At 38.6% G+C, this 19,910-nt stretch overlaps 2 protein-coding genes across 3 annotated transcripts; both read right to left on the bottom strand.

The window, feature by feature from the left end:
- Positions 1–15,365: 15,365 nt before the first annotated feature.
- AIMP3 (aaRS-interacting multifunctional protein 3) lies at positions 15,366–16,348 on the bottom strand. 2 transcript variants are annotated; one of them, XM_003707274.3, is made up of 4 exons: positions 16,139–16,338; positions 15,859–16,056; positions 15,705–15,800; positions 15,366–15,612 (listed from the first exon to the last, which is right to left on the bottom strand). In XM_003707274.3, the coding sequence occupies exons 1-4, from the start codon at positions 16,220–16,222 to the stop codon at positions 15,481–15,483; spliced, it is 510 nt and encodes a 169-aa protein (XP_003707322.1). In that variant the 5' UTR covers positions 16,223–16,338; the 3' UTR covers positions 15,366–15,480. The 2 variants fall into 2 exon arrangements, with proteins under 2 accessions (XP_003707322.1, XP_012150186.1); XM_012294796.2 differs by lacking the exon at positions 15,705–15,800 and having other exon boundaries at positions 16,139–16,348.
- A 79-nt stretch (positions 16,349–16,427) lies between these two features.
- Positions 16,428–19,796, bottom strand: ras (Inosine-5'-monophosphate dehydrogenase ras). The gene is made up of 2 exons (XM_003707272.3): positions 19,147–19,796; positions 16,428–18,708 (listed from the first exon to the last, which is right to left on the bottom strand). The coding sequence occupies exons 1-2, from the start codon at positions 19,471–19,473 to the stop codon at positions 17,464–17,466; spliced, it is 1,572 nt and encodes a 523-aa protein (XP_003707320.1). The 5' UTR covers positions 19,474–19,796; the 3' UTR covers positions 16,428–17,463.
- Between the last annotated feature and the right edge of the window lie 114 nt (positions 19,797–19,910).

Raw genomic sequence — 19,910 nt, 5'->3', positions numbered from 1 at the left:
CTGTCGCGATCGCACTCCTCCCTCCTCGCGGCGACGCATGCGCCCCCGGGACGCAGGTAGGCGCCGCGACGCCTGAAACCCTCTTTCTTGCGGCATCCACCAGCGTCGTCGCACCTACGCCGCCTGAAACTCGCCGGGAAACCCGCCGGATGACGTAGGTCGCGGTGTGTGGGTGCACACGGCTTCATTGACGCGCCGAGCCGCCCCGTGAAAATTGCACGGGAATTGACGTAACTGTCTCGGATATATTCGAGAAACGATGGGGTTGCCTTGCTTCGCCAACTTTCCTTTCAATTATGGACTCTGACTAGACAGGAAAATCGACTCTGATACCGGAACAACCGTAAACACGCTTCCTGCTTAATTTCTTTATTAATTTTATCTGTGGAGCTTGCTACTCGGATACCTGGGGCTACTTAGTACTTTTACCATCGACCTTAAACGCGGAGCAATTTCGTCGATGACTTTAATATCGCAACTAGTCGAACTACCGGTTTCAGCTTTTATATCGAAAAGTTTTGTTGAAATGTCGTATTTTAAAGAACGGTGATCGTTACATGAAATGAAAGCTGTAAAATGGGAAGTACAGATTCCGTGAGGCTACTTTAAAGGACCAGCATCTTGGTAATAGCAAGCCATACTAAACGCGAAACAGTGATTTCGTAATTATAACTATATAGGGAAAGTATGGTGATTACTAGACATGTAAGATGAAAGAAATAGACCCTGCTAAGCAAAACTACGTAGTCTTCCTGTATCTTAAACAGGGTAATTTGTTCAACAATTTCAAGCACGGAAGAGAGGTGGTTGTATTAAAAGAGGCAAGGTGGTAATGAACTCCATCTATCTAGACTACCTAACAAAGCTAGCAATTAAAAGTACCGAATATCCTGTACAGCCACATGTCTTACACCCAGAAGGATAATCCATTTATTAACTTGAAATACGTAGTGCAAACAGGGTAGTCCAGTAGACTCAATCAGTAAAACTATCCATCACAGCTACCTAATAGGGTCGTTCAGATGCGGGTATTATCTCATAGAGAATGTGTTTGAATGACTACCTTAGCGGAACTTTAAAGTATATAGAGAGGGTTCGCAGCGAGAATCGAAATTGAAAACGAAGCTTAAATCGTATTAGAATTAGATGGTGAAGTTGAACAGAAATTATTTATAGACGCCATGTGCGATTTAAAATCCGCGGAGACTATCCGCGAAGTTTGCAGACTCGAATGTTAATAAATAACGCGAAAAACGGGTAAATTGAGGGCATCGGCAGGAATAAGTTTGGTTGGTTTTCATGCCGCAGCATCTTCGTGATTTCAGTTAGTTTTAAGTTTAAATCTGTTCGGGATCCATGGGTTGAGCCATTGAAAGCGCTGAGTGCACAAAGGAAACCCTTGGAACAGATGAAACTTTTGACGATCGTGTGTTTTGACCTTAACCCGATGCTCCCCGTTCAGGTTTATCAATCTTTCGACGCTGAAAGACGTGTAATTTCGTGGATAAAGCCCGAAGAGTGTAGGTCCGTACGATATTATGGTGTGTATCTACCCCTCGTTCGCCGGGACGTTCAATTAAGAAACCCCGTTCGCCCCGTATCGCAATTTTCTTCGAGAACTTTCATTCGTAAGAGCCTTACGTTATATTTATACCCATAAAGTGCCACGATCAAAGATATCGCTCCTTCGGAACTTCGATCAGCCAACTTTGCCCCGATCGAACATAAGCTAATTTAACGGAATCAATGTCTGTCTTGGAATTAGCTAATCGATATCGAAACCGCGCGTAATCGATGCGTAATTCGAACGGTAGACAAATCAACGCCGACTTAATCTGTGTCCAACTGTTTGGATCAATTGATATACCTGAACCAGGGTTAGATGGAGAGTTAATGTATAAATCATAGACTGTATCGTTTGTGATTTAATGTGGAATTTAGGCGGATGTCGCCTCTAACACAGGGTTGTGATTATATCATCAGGATTTGGATAGCTTGCCATATCGCTACCCATCACATCGTCACGCGCTAAATCGCTATGCAATATCTTGCCACGCGTAATATATCCCTGCGCGCTCCAAACCCATCACGCGTCAAATTTACCACCTTGCAAATTTATTATACGCCAAATCCTCAATGCGTCAAACTTAACATCTGTCAAATTCATCAAGCTACAAATTCACAATGCGTCAAACTTGCTACGCGTTCAATTCGTCACGCGCTTTGCCAGTATACTTCCTCGCGCCAAATTTTGCATCGAACTTACGCGCCCAATTTACTGCGCGTCAAATTCACCACGCATCAAGTTCATTACGCATCGAATTCATCGTACTCTAAATTCACAACGCGGCAAATTCATCACGCATCAAATTCGGGCAAATTCTCTACGCGCCACAGGTATCGTGTAGCAAATTTACCACGCGCTACATAGGCTCTATTCTCGCGGTACTATAAAGCGAATCTGCTGTGCTCCGATCGTATCGCCTACACATATAAGAGTGTGAACAGTTTTTAAGTATCGAAAAATAACCGCAATAAAGCATCGAAGGCAGATTTCTACACGCGATGAATACGTGTTCTACGTTGTATTGCAAGCACGTTGTGTCAACAACGAGGGATAAACCCAGCTAGACCTAATTTCCGACCAAGTAAAATGCGGATGTATAGTTCCGTCGAAGTGTACGAAAAAGAAAGGGAAGCGTTTGCGGCCAAAACGAACAGCCTGGAACAAGGGGATGTAGCTGGATCCACGGGGATGAAGGTTAATACCTGCTCGGGATGTTATCTTTATCAAGGGATTTGCTGATATCGCGTGGAAAATGTCGTCGCGAGAAGTGCATCTACTCGTCCATGAGACTTGTAAATATTGTACGTGTCTCCTGAAAGTTGAAATCTCGGAGGAGGGTTTCAAATGTACCCCGCGCGACTCACCGAGGCTCTCGTTAGTTTAACGATTACTTTTATTTTTACTCGGTGCTTTTCTTTATTGGGACATTGGGAATAATTTATGTGGGAATGGAACAGGCAACAGGTTGATCAAAGCGATCTCTTGGAGCATCATTTTTACTCTATTTTGTGGCTATAGATTCTATGGGATTTCTTCGAGCTTTTAGGTAAAGTTTTTTCAACTTTAATATTATCGAGCTTCTAAATTTTGAAATGGTTAAATTACAATATACCAGAAATCCTAAATTCTAACATAAAATTCTGCAAAGTTCCCTACGTTCCAAATCCCTTAGGTTCCTAACTTCGCATGTTTTCCATATTCCAAACCCCCGAACTCATCAAGTGGATTCTCAAATTCCCAAATCCACAAATACTAAAATTCGATCCTGAAAATTATGGAAGTTTCGACGCATGCGAAAACAATTCGTATGTACGATCACTCGTCGTTTCAAAAGATGACTAATTAAGCCCGAGTAATTAAGCCGGATAACACGGTCCACGATCAACTTTTCGTTTTTTCAAGTGGCGTGCTCGTGCGAGAGGCGCGAAAATGCTGGAAATTCGTGATCAACAGCGTATGAATTCGCAGCCGGATATAATTAACCGGAGAATTAACGGTGCAATACTACGATGTGTTCGCGAGCTCGAACGTTTCACGGACGGCCGCACAGGCTCCGTTGGAATTTCAATAATTCCCGAGCCCCTCGGGATTCGTAATTGTTCGAGGATTCAAACGACGGAGAGGTGATCGGGCAAATCATAAAACTTCTATTAAAGAAATTTTATGCTGAATTTTCCTCCAGAAAACTTCACCTCCTCAGAACTACCGAAATCGATAAAACTAGAGCAAAGAAAAATATAAAATACCTTAAACCTCTAATTAAAACGATACAATTTCATTCGACGCTTCTATAAGTCCTACGACAAATCCCAATAATCAAGGATTTAATTTGAGAAATTCCCGATGTGGTCTAACCAAGATCGAACCTAACGTCGTGTAGACAAGAAAGATCGATAATCACAGGAAACGAAGGAAGGAAATAAAAAGCTTTGTCGGACAAAGATCATCGATCCTCAACGGAGATTCCCGGTTGGTTTGCTCTTTTGCCGCGAACCAAGCCGGACAAGACCCGTTATTATCCTCTTTTTAAAAGCGAATTAGGCGCCGTCTTTGGAAAAAGAAAGACCACAGCGAGGATTGAGACGCGCTGCAAGAAAGCGATCGAATTCGCTCACGGGCACACACGAGCCAACTGTTTGTTCCATTGAAAGGATTCTCTGACTATACGGCACGCTCCCAGCAAGAGGACAGAGCTGGTCGATCACAGAGGTCAATAGGAAAAGATTTTGGATCTTGGAATGTGGGAATTTGGAAATGTCGAAATTTAGTGTAGGTTTCTACATAAAACGAAGTTCGTAATTGTCATGATGTAACATATTATATTCGATGTGTCTAGTACGAGGAACGAAACTGTCTTCCTTTAACTGTTTTTCCAAAAAAGGAAACCCCTCAGCCTAAGGACGTGACCCAGGTCAAAGTTAGTCCCACTAATAAACAGGCCTTCCTCTTACACCCTACAATACCCAGCAAAAGAGCCAACTACGTTACAAATTTTTAGATAGATTTGACAGAGTTACACATATTAATAGAAGTAGTTTATTACGAAGAGATATTACTGAATAGACCAGAGCCAACAAGAATGATAGAAGTGCTCGTATTGTCCTCTTATCCTCGATAAGATTAACGGTTAACTCAACCGCAAGTTTTCCAAGGTAGAAACGTCGGTACCATAATCGGCAACCGGCAATAAGCTGAAGTAGCGATCCGTTTGGGCGGTATCGGCAGAGGGTAGTCGTAAATAGAAGGAAGGAGCCGGTGCTCGAAGAGATAGCGTTGGATACGACGTGTCTGCCGGTTCCATGCAATATTCATATGGTGTAACGACGGCAATAAGCTTCGTTGAATGGAACTGCTATGATCCTACGAGTGTACGCCACAATCGTCATGGTTATCTACACCGTACACCCACGCGAACGGCTTCGGGCTTACCCCTCCAGGTACAACGAGAACTTTCAAATTTCAAACTTTATATCATCTACCCGAATTACTAGCCGAAACTTCGATTTCGGGACGTGTCGAAATTACAAACTTTTCTTACAAACATTTTCTAAAAGTAAAATCATCAATATTCCTAGAATTTCGTAATGATACCGCAATATCCTCTTGTAATAAATAAGTCAGATAGCCCATATATTCTCGCGTGCATATTCTTCATAACTTTTGGAAAAGTTCACTCTCGAAGGAGTGTCGTAAACGCTACATCGATATTTTTTCTCGTATTTCGCTAATTTTCCATCTACTTCGTTCTCGTAGCTCACAGGGAAGCCTTCGAGGAAATTTATGTGTTCTACTTTTTGAATCATTCATGCGTAGCTCTTGGGACGGGAGGAAATTGTACGAAGTGTAGAAACGAGTTTCGTGTCGTCAATTATAGATATGTACTTCGACACGTGGAATCGATGCGAAAAGGTCTCTGACGTTGCCGGAACAATATCGAGGGTCATCCGTATCCGTAGGTCGTTTTATTCTTTGGAGAACGGGCAAAACTATTTGTTCGGACTTGTTACTTATCTTGGCTACTTGTAACTTTGAAAACGGAAGACCACCTACTACGGATATTTCTCAGGGATGATAAAAAACACCGATGTTTTTTAACGCCCCTGATCTCGTTAACACCGATTTACTACGCCATTCGAGAGTTTACTTTGTTTACGATACTTTGATCACGATTTATGATCTTTCGAAACGAAGGAACCTTAATCGGGTCACTTTGAAAATTCAAGCAATTTTATATTAATTTAGGACGGTAATTACTTTATTTCTTTTAGTGTTGTTCAAGATCCTTTGAACCCTCGAAGGTGGCTTAATTCCTTAAATGCGTCCGTGGCACTTTAGGGATTAATTATCACGGCGAAACGAGAAGAAAGAAATCTGCGCGAGATTCGTTTTTCATCCTCGAACAAAGTTTCTCTCTGTCCTCGGTTCCTTCCGATTTTCGCTTTAATTCACTTCCGACTCGCCCAAGCAGTCTCCTAATCAGCCTCGAAGCTCACGACCTATCGAATCGATCGTGTTCCTCCGACGGATTCAAAAGAACAACGAGATCCACTTTCCTGGATCGTGAAAAGCTTACCGCGGTACAGACTCATTCACGGTACGTGGCCGTAAGCTTTGCCGCACGAACAAAAATGTATAAAACATCACATTAAACATGAAATATATAAAACAGTCAACTTGAAACATAAAACACTTCAATTCGAAAATTCTCCTTCCTCGATAAATAAATTTACATCTACAAATTTGTACACTTATAAATGTGTAAATTTCCAAAATAAACTGGTGAATCTGCATATTCAGAAATTTGAAAATTTGCAATCTTGACTTGGAAATTCGAAGCGTTTGCATCGCAAAGACAGTTTTTGAAAGAATCAATTTCATTTTCGTCGTGCTGCCAACAACAATTTCATGGCAGAGAAATGATTTCGAGTTCGATAACCGTTTGACAACGATCCAAGATTTGTTTTATTTAAGGCGAGCGGTTTTAACGACGTTTCCAACGATCGCGAGGAACAAATAGCTTCGCTGGGAAACACCGGCGGTTCTCTCGGAGACTCGTCTTGTGATTTAAATAATGCAAATTGCGCCAAGCTCTCTTAATGTCGTTACCTTCGCTTTGGAAGCGAGAAAGAATATATAAATGGAAAACATCGTCTCGAAGACATTTCCATTTATCAACTCTTACAAAGCGTTCAACGGTATGAATAGAAAATTTCACGCTTTTTTATTTCGACTTATGTTCTTTTTTTTCACGGGATTTCGAGCACTTTTTGAAACGGCGTCTCACGCTTTAAGAAAGGTGTTTGGAAGTTATCGCTATCTTGGTCAATTTCTTTCGTAGCCGATTTACATGAAAGACGGTGATCCACGGTGGATAGTACGTGCGCGAGATAGCAAGGATTTCGATAAAGAAATCGTCCTTTAGCCTCTGCTAAACTTGCTGAAAAGCAACCGCCGAGAGAAAAGCTGTGGCGCGGAACACACCTTGTATCGAGCCACCTATCGTGGACGAACATTCGGCTTATTATTTCTTAATTACAATTTCGAACTTCGCAGCTTTGACGTTTAAGTGCATTGTAAATTTGAAGCCATATAAATTGTATATCTTCCTGAAAATTCTACATATATATTTCAGAGCTATCAGTTTTAGAATTCGTAAGATCGCACAGCAGATTTAATCACCAATTTAAATATCGCATCGTTAAGATTTTAAGTTGAAAGATTCCCTTGTTCCTGTTTACTGCTAAGACGACCTCGTTTATCCACGTTTCGTTTAGCGCTTTGTTTTGCAGGAAGCTATCTTGAACGCTAAGCATTACTGCATTGTACTCCGGCAACGTTATCGTTTTAATGACGATATGAATTATTAAGGATCTTTGCAACGTTAACGACGCAAGTTTGGGTCTGGCAACATTATCGGCCGGGAAAAGTAGAGTCGATCAATTTCACCCGACAGTGGAATATGCCGACCGTTTCGAGAGAAAGAATATCCATTTAAAACGTGGCGACAATTAGCGCGGTAAACGACTCGAAATGTTAATCTCGTGCCATTTGCACGCGGATCTCGGCGATTAAGTATGATTCAGGGACCTCGTTTAATGCACGATTCGTGAAGCTTGACGACTGCTTTCTTTGCGGCCGTCTTAATTTACTATTTTTAATAATTAAAGAAATAAAATTAAAATGCGACTTTTTTCAGGTACGATAGTCCGAGAACTGAAACGGAAGATTTAGCGGATAAATTGGAAATTTGTATAGGAAGCTTTCCTATACGATGACACGAGTATCTCGTCCTCATTTTCGGATAAATAAGCGTGTCAATGCGATGATAGACGATCCGTGAAAGGGTTCCGAGATGAATGAGGAGACTCTTTTGGTCCTTGAAGCGTGTAACTGTCTCTGGAAGGTAATTCGTTGGTATTATCAACGAAATTACACCGTCAGCATCGGAGCAGCTCGTTCATTTTACTCCATCAAAGCCCAATCTCTCTTCCATTTACACGTATGTTCCCTTTGAATGTATCCAATTAAACCAGCGAGTATATTTACAGCCGAGATAATTCGATGAAAAATTATCTTCCAATTGCCAACCAAATGTTCTTTACCAAAAAGTCGTCCAACCTTCATCGATCCGAATCGATCGGACAACGATCTCGTTATTACACCGAGTACCACGAGAAACTCTAATATCCGGTTTTTCACGAGCTCACGCTTCCTCTGGTGCGTCGACACCGGGGAAACTTGCTCTAGATTATCCGCCAAGATTCTTGCGAGCGAGAAACTTGCCCGAGTTCCATGATATCGTTTATCTCGGTTACCTAAGGAACATCCAACTTCGTGGCACGATTCGACCGGTCGATGTTTTGACAAAACGTTGCCGTTTCTCGCAAACCGCGAATAAATTATCTGTCCTCTTTTTAATCTCTTAGTCGCGACGTACGCTCGCTATAAGCATACGCCATTTGTATCGACGCGTGAGTTAAACTACCATACATTTGTTCTATCGCCGCATACTGTGTCACTTTAATACTTTACAATGCTTTGGTAATTGTTACTGCGTTGTATGTTGGAGCGTTGATCGATAGCACGTTGACTATTAATGCGTTGACTACTGGCGCGTGGTCTATTAGCGCGTGGACTATTGGCGCATTGACTATTGGCGCGCTATGTCTCTTACCGCTGACTGTTGGCGCGCTGTACACCGGAGCAGTAACTGCTAAAGCATCGCGTATCAAAGCGATGCTTTTCATTGACGCTCTGTGTGCTCGAGTTCTAACTACATATTAGCGTGCTATCCAGCGACACAGTGATTGGTAACGCGTCGCTTACTAACGCGCTGGCTCTCGACGCAGTACCTGTCAATGCATAATATTACTCAGCACGACTATCTGCGTCCTTCCGTCCATCATCGATCAACGTTTTTCCTATGTTGCCAATTTCAAGCAATTATTCCGACTACAATGGAGAGCGTGGCCCAACGTCGTATAAGATATGAAACGAATGGAAGAATTGTTTCTTAATGGAACTAAGAACCTTCCACGTCGTGACCTTCCGTTTTTTGTAAATTCACCGTTTTATTGTTATTCCAACGACCTGTTCTATAGAATCTGCTACCTTGCTAACGGTTATCGCGATCACTTCAACTTTCTTCTCGACCCTCCGTCTAACAAAAGTTTGATAAGCGACGCTTAGTGCGTGATTAATCACTCGAATTTACAAGTAACTTATCGAGGGCTGATTAAACTCTCTTTACGAGAGGAATGTGTTCTTAACACGTCAATGATGACTCAAATGTGGCGTATTGATTGTAGATAAAAAAGAAGCGAAAAAATTGTTGAAGTGTAATTCTTATCTGCACGAACTCCGACTCTGTTATTTTCGTAAAGTTTATAACGATTTTGAGGTGAAACAAGCTTGATAACGCGACCAAGATTTCGTCCGATTTGACGAAAATTCAATTTCGCTCGGATCGATCTGGAACGTAAAGATCGAGGTTCGGTTCGATATAAGCGTTTGTGATTTCAGTGCTCGACAGTCGACGTTTAATTATCGTCTTTGAGTTATGGCCAAATAATTATTCAGCGAGCTCTCGCGGGAACGTTTACTTGCTTTATTGCGTAAACAGATCGCGATAATTGCTTTGAACGACAACCGTAAGAAACGAACGATTCGATGGATCTCGATTAAAATCGTTCGGGAACTTGACGCCGTGATCGCTTCTCTTTATTTCGCTGTATATTTTTATCGACCTTTACCACGAAACATAAAATCGATGCAAAAATTATAGCACATAAATATTCCGATACAAACGGTGAATGTTTTCGTTAAGAAAAATGATTGACTTCGAAATTTATCGTTTGACGTATCCACGAATGTCACGATAAAAAAGAGTAGTAAATTATTCCGTTCTTTCGATTGACCCGCGTCAACCGAATGTCTAAATCAATTGACGAGGAGAAAACGAATTGTCGAGATTTCCAGGGAAATGAAATTTTTTCGAACGCCGGAAAACGAATCCGCAAACTGGAAACAAGAGACGTTACTTTTTTTTGCCCCGGCATCGATTCGTCGTTTGCCCCTTTCTTTATAGCTCGATGTTTCGTTATTTAAAACAACAGTCGTTGCAAATCCGCGTTCCCTTCGATACACGCATCGAGAAAAGACCATCGATGTTTGAATTTTCCCGAAAAACTGACTTTCGAACGTCCCTTTATCGAAAGAGTCTAACTGAAATTGCGAAGCTCTGAACGCAACGTTGTTCTCTAAATTGGAAGCAATTTCAATATTATCCGCAATAACTGTGGAACACGAGTGTGTTTTGTCCTGGAAGAAATAACGATTCTGTTTCGAGTCGAAAGTTTTTGTAACAGAAACGGTCCATCTGTCAGGTAAGTATAAAACCGACTGCAATGAATAACGGGCTGGGAGCTTTTGTCCGTCTCGAACAGCTCTCGCTTAAATTGAGCTATATACTTGAAATTAATTGCTGCTTCGATCTTCTCGCCTCTTTCCTCGACGCTCTTTTCCACCGGAATCAAAAGAGACCGACGAATCTCCTTTTCATTTGGAGAGATCGATTAAAACGATCATCGAATTAATCTTTCATCCCTACGATTCATTACCGTCACCCCGGCTCTCTCAAGTACGACTTCGTTAGGAACAATCCTTCATCGTTAAAACCAACGTTGGAAAGAACTTGGAAATTCATATTTTTAATGTTGACAAACGACTGGGAATATTCGATGCGCTGACGCGTGGCGATATCTTTTACAGTGATATGCGACGCTGGCGCAATAGCGATATACAGGTCACAATACTACTATAATAGTTGTAATAGTACTGTTATAAGTATACAGGGTGTCTCACAACTAGTATAGGTCTCTGAAATGGGAGGTAGCCGACGTGATTCTGAATAAGATTTCCCTTTGCAAAAATTGGATTTGAAGCTTCGTTTTCGAATTATTAAGGAAAAACTAGGGAAAGTTGTTCAGAATCTCGAACTTCACCACCCAATTCCAAGAGTTACACTAGTTGTGTGCCACCCTGTATAATAAATCAACTCTACTGTAACAATAGACCAATATAACATGTATCATGTTGCAAAATAAAATACAGTAACAATACCATTATAAGTATAAAATCGGTATACAATAAATCTCAAGCCCTTGTAGAAAGATCTACATCGCGTCACAAAATACGATAATCTACGCTAAATTATTTATTGTCGCATGACAACATACCCCAACGACTGGTTATCGACCAGTACAGAGCGTGCGTAAAGAGCATAGCGCAAGGATACATTTATAAATTCTCATATTTTTGACGACACGCATGTTTTACGAGGGGAAAAAAGTAAACCGTAGGGAAAAGGGAAACGAATCGGACGTTGTAGCTAACGTTCTCACGGGGACGCCGGTATTCGGGAACAGTCGATTGTTTCGCGACGCGAGATTTTCCTGATTTCGACGGACTCGTTAACGGGGGAAAAATATATTCGTCGAGCGTGGGAAACGCGATGCTGGTAAACGAGTTTCGACGCGCTAATGAATAGTAATTCGGTGTCGCTGCTCGGTTTGCGTCGCTATTATAACCCGAATAAAGTGTTTGCGTACCGTTTTTCTCCGCCCGTGAATCTCGATTAATTTCCACGACTGCTGCAATTGAATTTCATTTTCAATTCGCGGCTCATATGACTCTATCGACATTTTCAAATATATTTATAATTTTATATTAAAATACCGGGAAACTTTCATAGCTATTCAGGACAGAATGTAAACCTCCATAGCTGTTCCTTATATTTTCATGAATTGATCAGAATGATCTGTGTAGACTGATCTATACGTAAAATGATCTATGAATGATTTATTAAAAAATCTAATAAGCCTAGTCAACAGACAGCACTCGATATCGTAGAAGTAACGGTTATGAAATAGATAAACGTTGTAAAAAAGAAAGAAGCGGTTAATTTAGCGTGCGAGAATGAATAATAGCAGGTGCTAATGATCCTTTTTATCATGGAAAGCGTCGGGTAAGTTGGAAAAGGGATGCAGAAACACGTGTCGGAGGAGGTAAAACGGACAGAACTATTTTTACTCAGCGAGATAGGCGGTATCAGAGGACCTTTCGAAAATATTCTCCCTCTGCCAGCTAGCAGATACGGTTTTTCCTCGTTGAACGTGCCGCTGGCTCGAAAATTGGCTCGCTTATCTATCGTATCGATTCAAATGTCGAGCTTGGAAAAACGGCGTAAACGAGTTATCGTTTTGACCCACGGTACATCGTTTGGGCTACCGAAATCCCCTGCTTTACTCTGCAAAACAGCAAAATAATTTAAAAATACACTCATGAACAAAACTATAAATCACTTTATATCTTTCGATAAACAATATAGTATTGAACTGTTACTCCAGTATTTGTCACGGTATGGTTGCAGAAAATCGATCTACCATGTCAAGTCGTTCGAGATGTTTCCAAACGTCTCTGTTGTTTGTTTTCGAATTTGAATTCTTTGTAGATCTTTGTAGATTACGCTCGAGGGTAGGAATTTGAAATTCAAAAATTGAAACGAACCTACCCAGGAAACTGGAACGCGAGAATATTAAAAGAACCAGCGTGAAAATGGAAAACGAACAGACGTGTTTTTTTCACGGTCAAAGGAAACAGGAGCTGATAAATGAAAATCGAGGAGCAGAGAATTCATTGAAAACGAGGGAACAAAGAAACGCGACGCATAATTTTTCCCTTTTCTCGGCACCGTGGCTCGTAGCAGGGTCGCGAACCCGAATTTCTTATTTCTCCTTCAGAAATGGAACACTGAATTATCGAGGTGCGATGACTTTCGAATTCCTTTGAAAGCTATTTTCAAAGTCACGCGTCCAATCTGGCTACGAATAATAAAGCGAGAATCCATAAAAGCTTATGACGGTGCAACACGATGTGTAATAAATACACTTCCGCGTCGGAACGAAATTCATCGAATTAATACCATTAACTTTTACCTTTCGTTTACGTTGGTAATCGATTTCACCTCGAAAGAGGGAATTCGAAATTTCTTGCAAGGACGTTAGCGTCACTGAATATTAACTCCCAGGAGAAATTAAGAGCTCCTTACAATATTCATATCCATTAGTGAACAGCGTCCGAATCCTCTCGCATAACATATTCATTGCACCGTCGATTCTGTAATTGATTTGCTGCCAGCGATCCTCCGGTTTAGAAACGTTTAATCGAGTTAGCCGTGCGTGAATTTACGTGAAATGAACTGGACGTTCCTGAAATATCGCATCAAACTAGCCCGTTTCTATTTCGTTAATATTATTTAAATAAATTTAATTACAGGCAAAAATCGCCTTTAGACACATTTCAACTTGCAAGAAAGTTCCATTTGAGTTCTACGTGTCCACAGAAACGTAGACTAGTTCCACTTGTCCGACCAAACGTAGTCGCGTTCTACTTGTCTGAATGCAGCGGGTACTGTTTCACTTGTTCCGCCAGATGCGGTCTGTTTCTACTTGTTTGAGCAGACAATAGTGACTGGACTGAACCTATTTATATTCTTTCCACCGACCTCGATTCTGGTACATACGTATGTACAGCCATTTTTACGGGGTTCATATTTTATTCCGTGTTCGTACTTTCTGCAGACATAAATGGACTGATCATATCCTTGACAATGTTTATTGAAACGTACCACAGCGAAAGTCGTACTGACTTTACCGGTGTATTTGCGATTACGGTTCTTCGAGGAACGTTTTTCATCGTCAACGAAACACCTGCGACTAACACGTTCTCTTTAAAGCAAACACGGTCACGGTTTAATCATGGATCGCTGTGATTTGCGGCTAACACCGTCTATTTGTCATAGAACCGAACATTCGTGACGAACCGATCGCTTGGCCACCCGATTTCACGCCCTACCGCTAAACCAAATTCCCAAAATCCAATATTTCCGTTCAACTCGTTCCACCGGGGTGATAACGGACGGATAATCAAGCCCGTCTCGTTTCCGCGATAATCGATCTTGATGCGTCTGTTTATTTAACCATACACTCGCACCGTATAATTATCGGCAATTAGAAAGATTCATTTATAACTTACGTTCATTTAAGAAACTTCCAAAGGAAGTTGAATGCAATAGCGCAATTTTAAATCAGCGTTTTCTTCACTCTTTGAACAATCATCCTGCAACTGGGAGATATCAGCAAGTTTGAGCATGAAATTAGGGGTTACGTGGAAATGACATTATAAAGCGTCGACGTAACTAAACCACGGTTAAAACTAATCCGAAAAGCTTGAAATATAGTCAGTGCATACAACTACCGACTCGGTTCTAGCTAATTGAATTTAAACTCTGCTGAATCATTTCCTTATTTTCAACTCATCGATCAAAGTGAAATTTAAACTTCATGATTACACATGAGCTTGTTTACATTGTGATCTGTATCTAAAGATTAAATAATTATATTGCTGTAAATATCAGCTTATAAACATTTTATTACATTTCGATAAATCTATTTAATTTGTATAACGATGAAAGCAAATTTAAATGTAAATTAATCAATTACAATTAGTTAAAATATAAATGTTTTTGCTTTCTTAATTTTTAAGTACGCGCTTTGGAAATAGTGTGATCAGCTCCATCTGATACTACCAGGTCAAACTGTTCTTGGTACAAATTGTTCCAAACACATTTTCAGACCCATAGTACACATTATAAACATCGTATAACCAATATTAATAAATATATAATAAATATGTAGCATATTAATCAATAAAATCAATTTTAATTGGGTTTTTCGAAAATTGAACTAGTGGCGCCATCTCTCCGGCGAACGGGGTGAACTACACGTATCTGAAACAGGAGCTTCATTAGTTCTTACTTTTCACCGCTAGGTGTCCACGGAGTTTGAGATTCTCGCTTCAGAGTTGAGTACTGAGACCACCTAGCGGTGAAGATAGGAACTAATCAAGCTGCTGTCTCAAACCCGTGTAGTTCACCCTGTTCGCCGGAGAGATGGCGCCACTTGTTCAATTTTCGAAAAAACCCAAATTAAAATTGATTTTATTGATTTAATTTATAAATTTTGCAAATAAGTCCTTTTTAAGACAAGGACTGTCTTTTGGCGATTCGAAAAATACTTTTTATAACCTTCGTATCAGTCCCTACCTTACCGACGATACTGTAAAAATATTGCGTGTAATAAACATACGTGTATATACATATGTATGTATATTTAAAATTCATGTAGTTTCACTGAATACAATTACCGTATCTACGTGGAAGAAAAAACAATTTTTTCAATTCTCTTTAGTCATTTTATTGTTCTTCATAAACTGTTAAACAGACATCTTCATATAATTTTAAATTATACTAACAATGATGCACAATTGATAAACCTTTACCATACGTTAATTATTCATAAAAATAAATGTAGCAGATCAAATGAAATTAAATCTAACTGTTGCCGTAACTTTTCTTCTTGTTGCATATTATCGAACCACCTTGACACATGAACATATTGAGCTTTTTCTTGGTGTGTTAATTCCCGCTGTAACAAAATTAGGCCAAAGAGATTAGATTGATCCGTGCAATCTACTAAGGATTCCTGTGTTCCACTTATGCTATGTTTGTTCTTATTACCATTATTGAATATAAGGCATAATAGAGTGTAACATCGGCAATTGTTTTCCTTGTACCAGTTAAATATGTATTGTTCCTTAGTGCAACATTCAATTCCTACAGGAATAAACAATTTATCTATCTACTGTAATACAATTGTATGATTATATGTTACCTGCAAAATTCTTCGTATGTTTGCAGGAGTGTCAGCATAATTGACACAGACAACTGCATATTCCAACCACTGACGTGTTAAAGCTTTCGTTTCATTGTCAGTGCCAAGCATATCAGAACATTTTGAATTCTCAATTAAAGATTGAACTATAGTACTAAATCCTTCTATTTTCTGATTCGATTCTGTGGTAACGATTGCCTAAACGATAGTTAAATAGAAATAAAATGTGTCAGTATTGCTTCTCAACATAATTCATTTTTAGGAAAAATTTGTTATTTACGTTTTCTTGCATCTCCAGTTGTAAAGGTGAAACATCTAGATAATTTGAAATCCTTTCTAAACATTCCACGTTACACAAAACCATTGTTTCGAGCTTTGTACTTGTACGGTTTTCTTATTTTTCTGTTTACTGTTTTGTATATTGAACAATTTTTAGGTTATGATCGAAAAGAGCGCGATGCCTGACGCGATACGAAACACCATTTAAAATTTTGCAACTTTTTTGTTATTCATTATTTCGACAAAAATATTTTATTGGGAAATGGATATAAACAACAAACTCATAGAAAAACTTTTAACGTGAATTATGGATTTATTTCAAATATACATTTTATTATAATAACACTTGTATAAAATTTCTGATATAATGGTTATAGAATGGCATGTTTATGAAGGTCCAATATATTTAAAATTATAAAATCAATCGTCTTAATTTAAGTACTTTGACCTAAGTTTTTTATTCGAAAATTAAAATGTAAAAACGTGTCAAATTAGTTAAAAATACGTAATAAAATAATAGGAAATCTAACAGTATTTTTGTTTTAATCACTCTGTGATAGGAATGAATAATCAGCTGATTAACTTTCAGGTTGTTCCCATAGTTTGGCATTCAGTTCACAAACTTGTTTTACATTAATATTATCTGTTTCTTGTTGCATCGTGATTTCGTAATATTATAATCTCCTTTTGTAATTCTTTTTAATTTTTGTAGAAATTTGAACATCATCTTAAGAAAATATTAAACAATATATACTTCAATAGCAAAAATCAGGTACACTGAATGCAACAAGAAAGAAATATTACAATATTAATTGTAACTTGTTTCATGATTCAGTCACGTTTACGTATCAATTAAATTGATTAATTTATTCAAAGAATAGTGTACATGTATACGCATGTAGTAAAAAATTGAATTATTACAGGAATATATAATAGACGTTTCTGTACAAGTTTAATACATTCAAAGGCATTTTTTAAAATAGTTCTTTTATAACATTTATATACTTCTGTAAACAGTCAATTAATTTACACGTGCATACATATAAAATACATGTCTATATTCTAAATGAATGTTTGTAAATACTTATAAAGTAATGTGTGTGTAATAAAAGGTATATTTAAAACTTTCGAGAGCAATTGCATTAGATATAAAATAATCATGAAATAAATTATTTCATTTGTCTAGCATTGAAAAATGATTTTGATTTTTCTTGTTAAACGATATGTGACATCACATAATTTCAGGCATAATTTGTTAAAATTGATAATTTATATGCAAGTAAATGCAGGTACTTTTCATACAATGTTCATTTAATATTTACCTAATTAAAAGAGTCTTTTCTCATATGAGAAAAGGCTATGAACATTTCCTTCTTGCTGAGCTGAATGAGTTCTTCTTTCAAATTTTAGCTCTCCACTATACATCATAGATTTCAAAGCAGAAATAGACTTTGCCCCAATATCTTGACATCCATGTTTAATACCACATTGTAAATATGGTAAAAATTTTAAAACAGTTCCTTTATCAACTATTGAACCACTCACACCTTGGGCTACCTTCAATTTATCCATCTCATTATGGAAATACCTATCCATTGCTGAACCTTGAGCATCTTTCCTGTTCATAGCTTCCAAGGAACCCATGCCTCTATATTTTTTAAGACGTACACCATCACTAAAAAAATATTCACCTGGTGCTTCTGAAGTACCAGCCAATAATGAACCCATCATAACTGTACTAGCACCCAAACTTAGACCCTTAATTATGTGTCCAATAGATTGAATGCCACCATCAGCTATAACGGGTACACCAAATCTTCGTGCATACTCTGCAACCTTATACACAGCAGTTGCTTGTGGTCTTCCTACAGCCATAACTTCCTGAGTGATACAAATAGATCCACAACCCATTCCAACACGCAAAGCATCAGCACCAGCTTCTATAAGATTCTTAGCTTGCATAGTTGTTACAACATTTCCAGCAATTACTTGTAATTCTGGATATTCTGATTTAATGTATTTAATCATTTCAATCTGGTACTTAGAATTTCCTTGAGAAGAATCTAATACAATAACATCAACACCAGATGCACCAAGAAGTTGCAGCCTATGTTTGTCTGTATGACGTGTGCCAATTGCAGCCCCAACTAATAATTGTTTATTTTCATCTTTGCTGGCATTTGGATAACTACGATTCTTTTTTAAATCAGTTCTGGCCATTAGAGATACTAACTCTCCTTTCTCATTAACAATTGGAAGCTTTCCTTTCTTAGACTTCTCAAGAATCACATTTGCTTCTTGTAATGTTACACCAGCAGTTGCAGTAATTAAATTTTCTAATTTTGTCATTATTGTTTCTAACTTAGTATATTGTTGATTTGGTGAACTTTCCAAAAAGTCAATATCTCTAGATGTAACAATACCCAGCAATTTACCTCCTACTTTCCCTGTATCTGTGATAGGAACACCACTAAAACCATGTTCAGCTTTTACATTCATTACATCACTAACTGTGTGATTTGGCGACAAAACAACTGGATCTCTGATAAATCCATGTTTATATTTTTTCACCTGAAACCACAGAAGGTCTCATGAATTTAATGATTCCTAATTTCAATAAAAAATGCAAATACTTGTCTTTATCTTATCTTTAGTAATAATTATACATATTCTATCTTTAGAAATTGTAATACAAGGACGTTTGAAAATGTTAAATAATATTAATACACGTAATTTAATAAGATGGGAAACATTAATCATCTTATAAGAGTTTTTCTTTATTAGAATATGAGGTGTTTACTGTCACTAACTTAATAGTTAACGCTCTATGTATTACTATTGCATGACAACAATATATTATCCACACGGAAAAAGATAGCGTGCGCGAGGTGAGATGAAACACGCATCTATATAGCATACATATCAAACAGGTAAACGTTTTATGAATCTAACACGATCAAAACTAAAACTCAACTTTTATAAATAGACATTTAGATTATGAATTTATACCTTATGTACTTCGTTAGCTTGGTATTCCGGCGTACAATTATGATGTATTATCCCGATTCCTCCGCATAGGGCCATAGCAATAGCCATGTCAGATTCTGTAACTGTGTCCATTGGGGATGATACGAGCGGTGCCTTCAGCATGATCTTCTTCGTTAACGGCGATAATAAATCAACCTCATCGGCGGTAAAATCAATGTAACCCGGTAAAATAATAAAATCATTGTAAGTTAGACCATCACCGTTGGAAAATAACTGTGATGCTGAGAGCCCATCATCCGGTATCGGTACATCTGCCGGTTTTGTGTTACCAAACACGTAGTCTGCCATCGTTTTGTCCTATCGATAATTATTATATCCTGTTTATGGAAAATTGTTAAATTTTTAAATAAAGCGGCTAATTCTGAAGAAATTGCGGTCCACGTTTTCTTGGCACTGACGTTGAGATCTTGGGTCCCTTCCGCGTACTGGTCTAGAGATCACCAGACGAAATGACCGAAATGAACGTGCGCACAGTGTATTTGTAGTCTACGGGTGAATTGTATTTCACTTTTCACTCTACTGATGGCAGTACTGTTACCGACGAACTTTCACGAAAATTACCGAGAACCGCCGTGTTTAATTCGATTTGAAAAGTTGCGCCTTTTTTTCGAAATAAACGTATTAAAATTAAATTAATTTATAGCCACAGCCGGTATCACCATCATAACTTAAAAGTTGGGAAATTTAGAAGTTTTCATATTCTTCAACGTTTACTAGTCTTCCAA

Source organism: Megachile rotundata, chromosome 10, assembly GCF_050947335.1.
Source record: "Megachile rotundata isolate GNS110a chromosome 10, iyMegRotu1, whole genome shotgun sequence".
NCBI lineage: Eukaryota > Metazoa > Arthropoda > Insecta > Hymenoptera > Megachilidae > Megachile > Megachile rotundata.
This window is presented reverse-complemented; position numbering and strand designations above follow the sequence as displayed.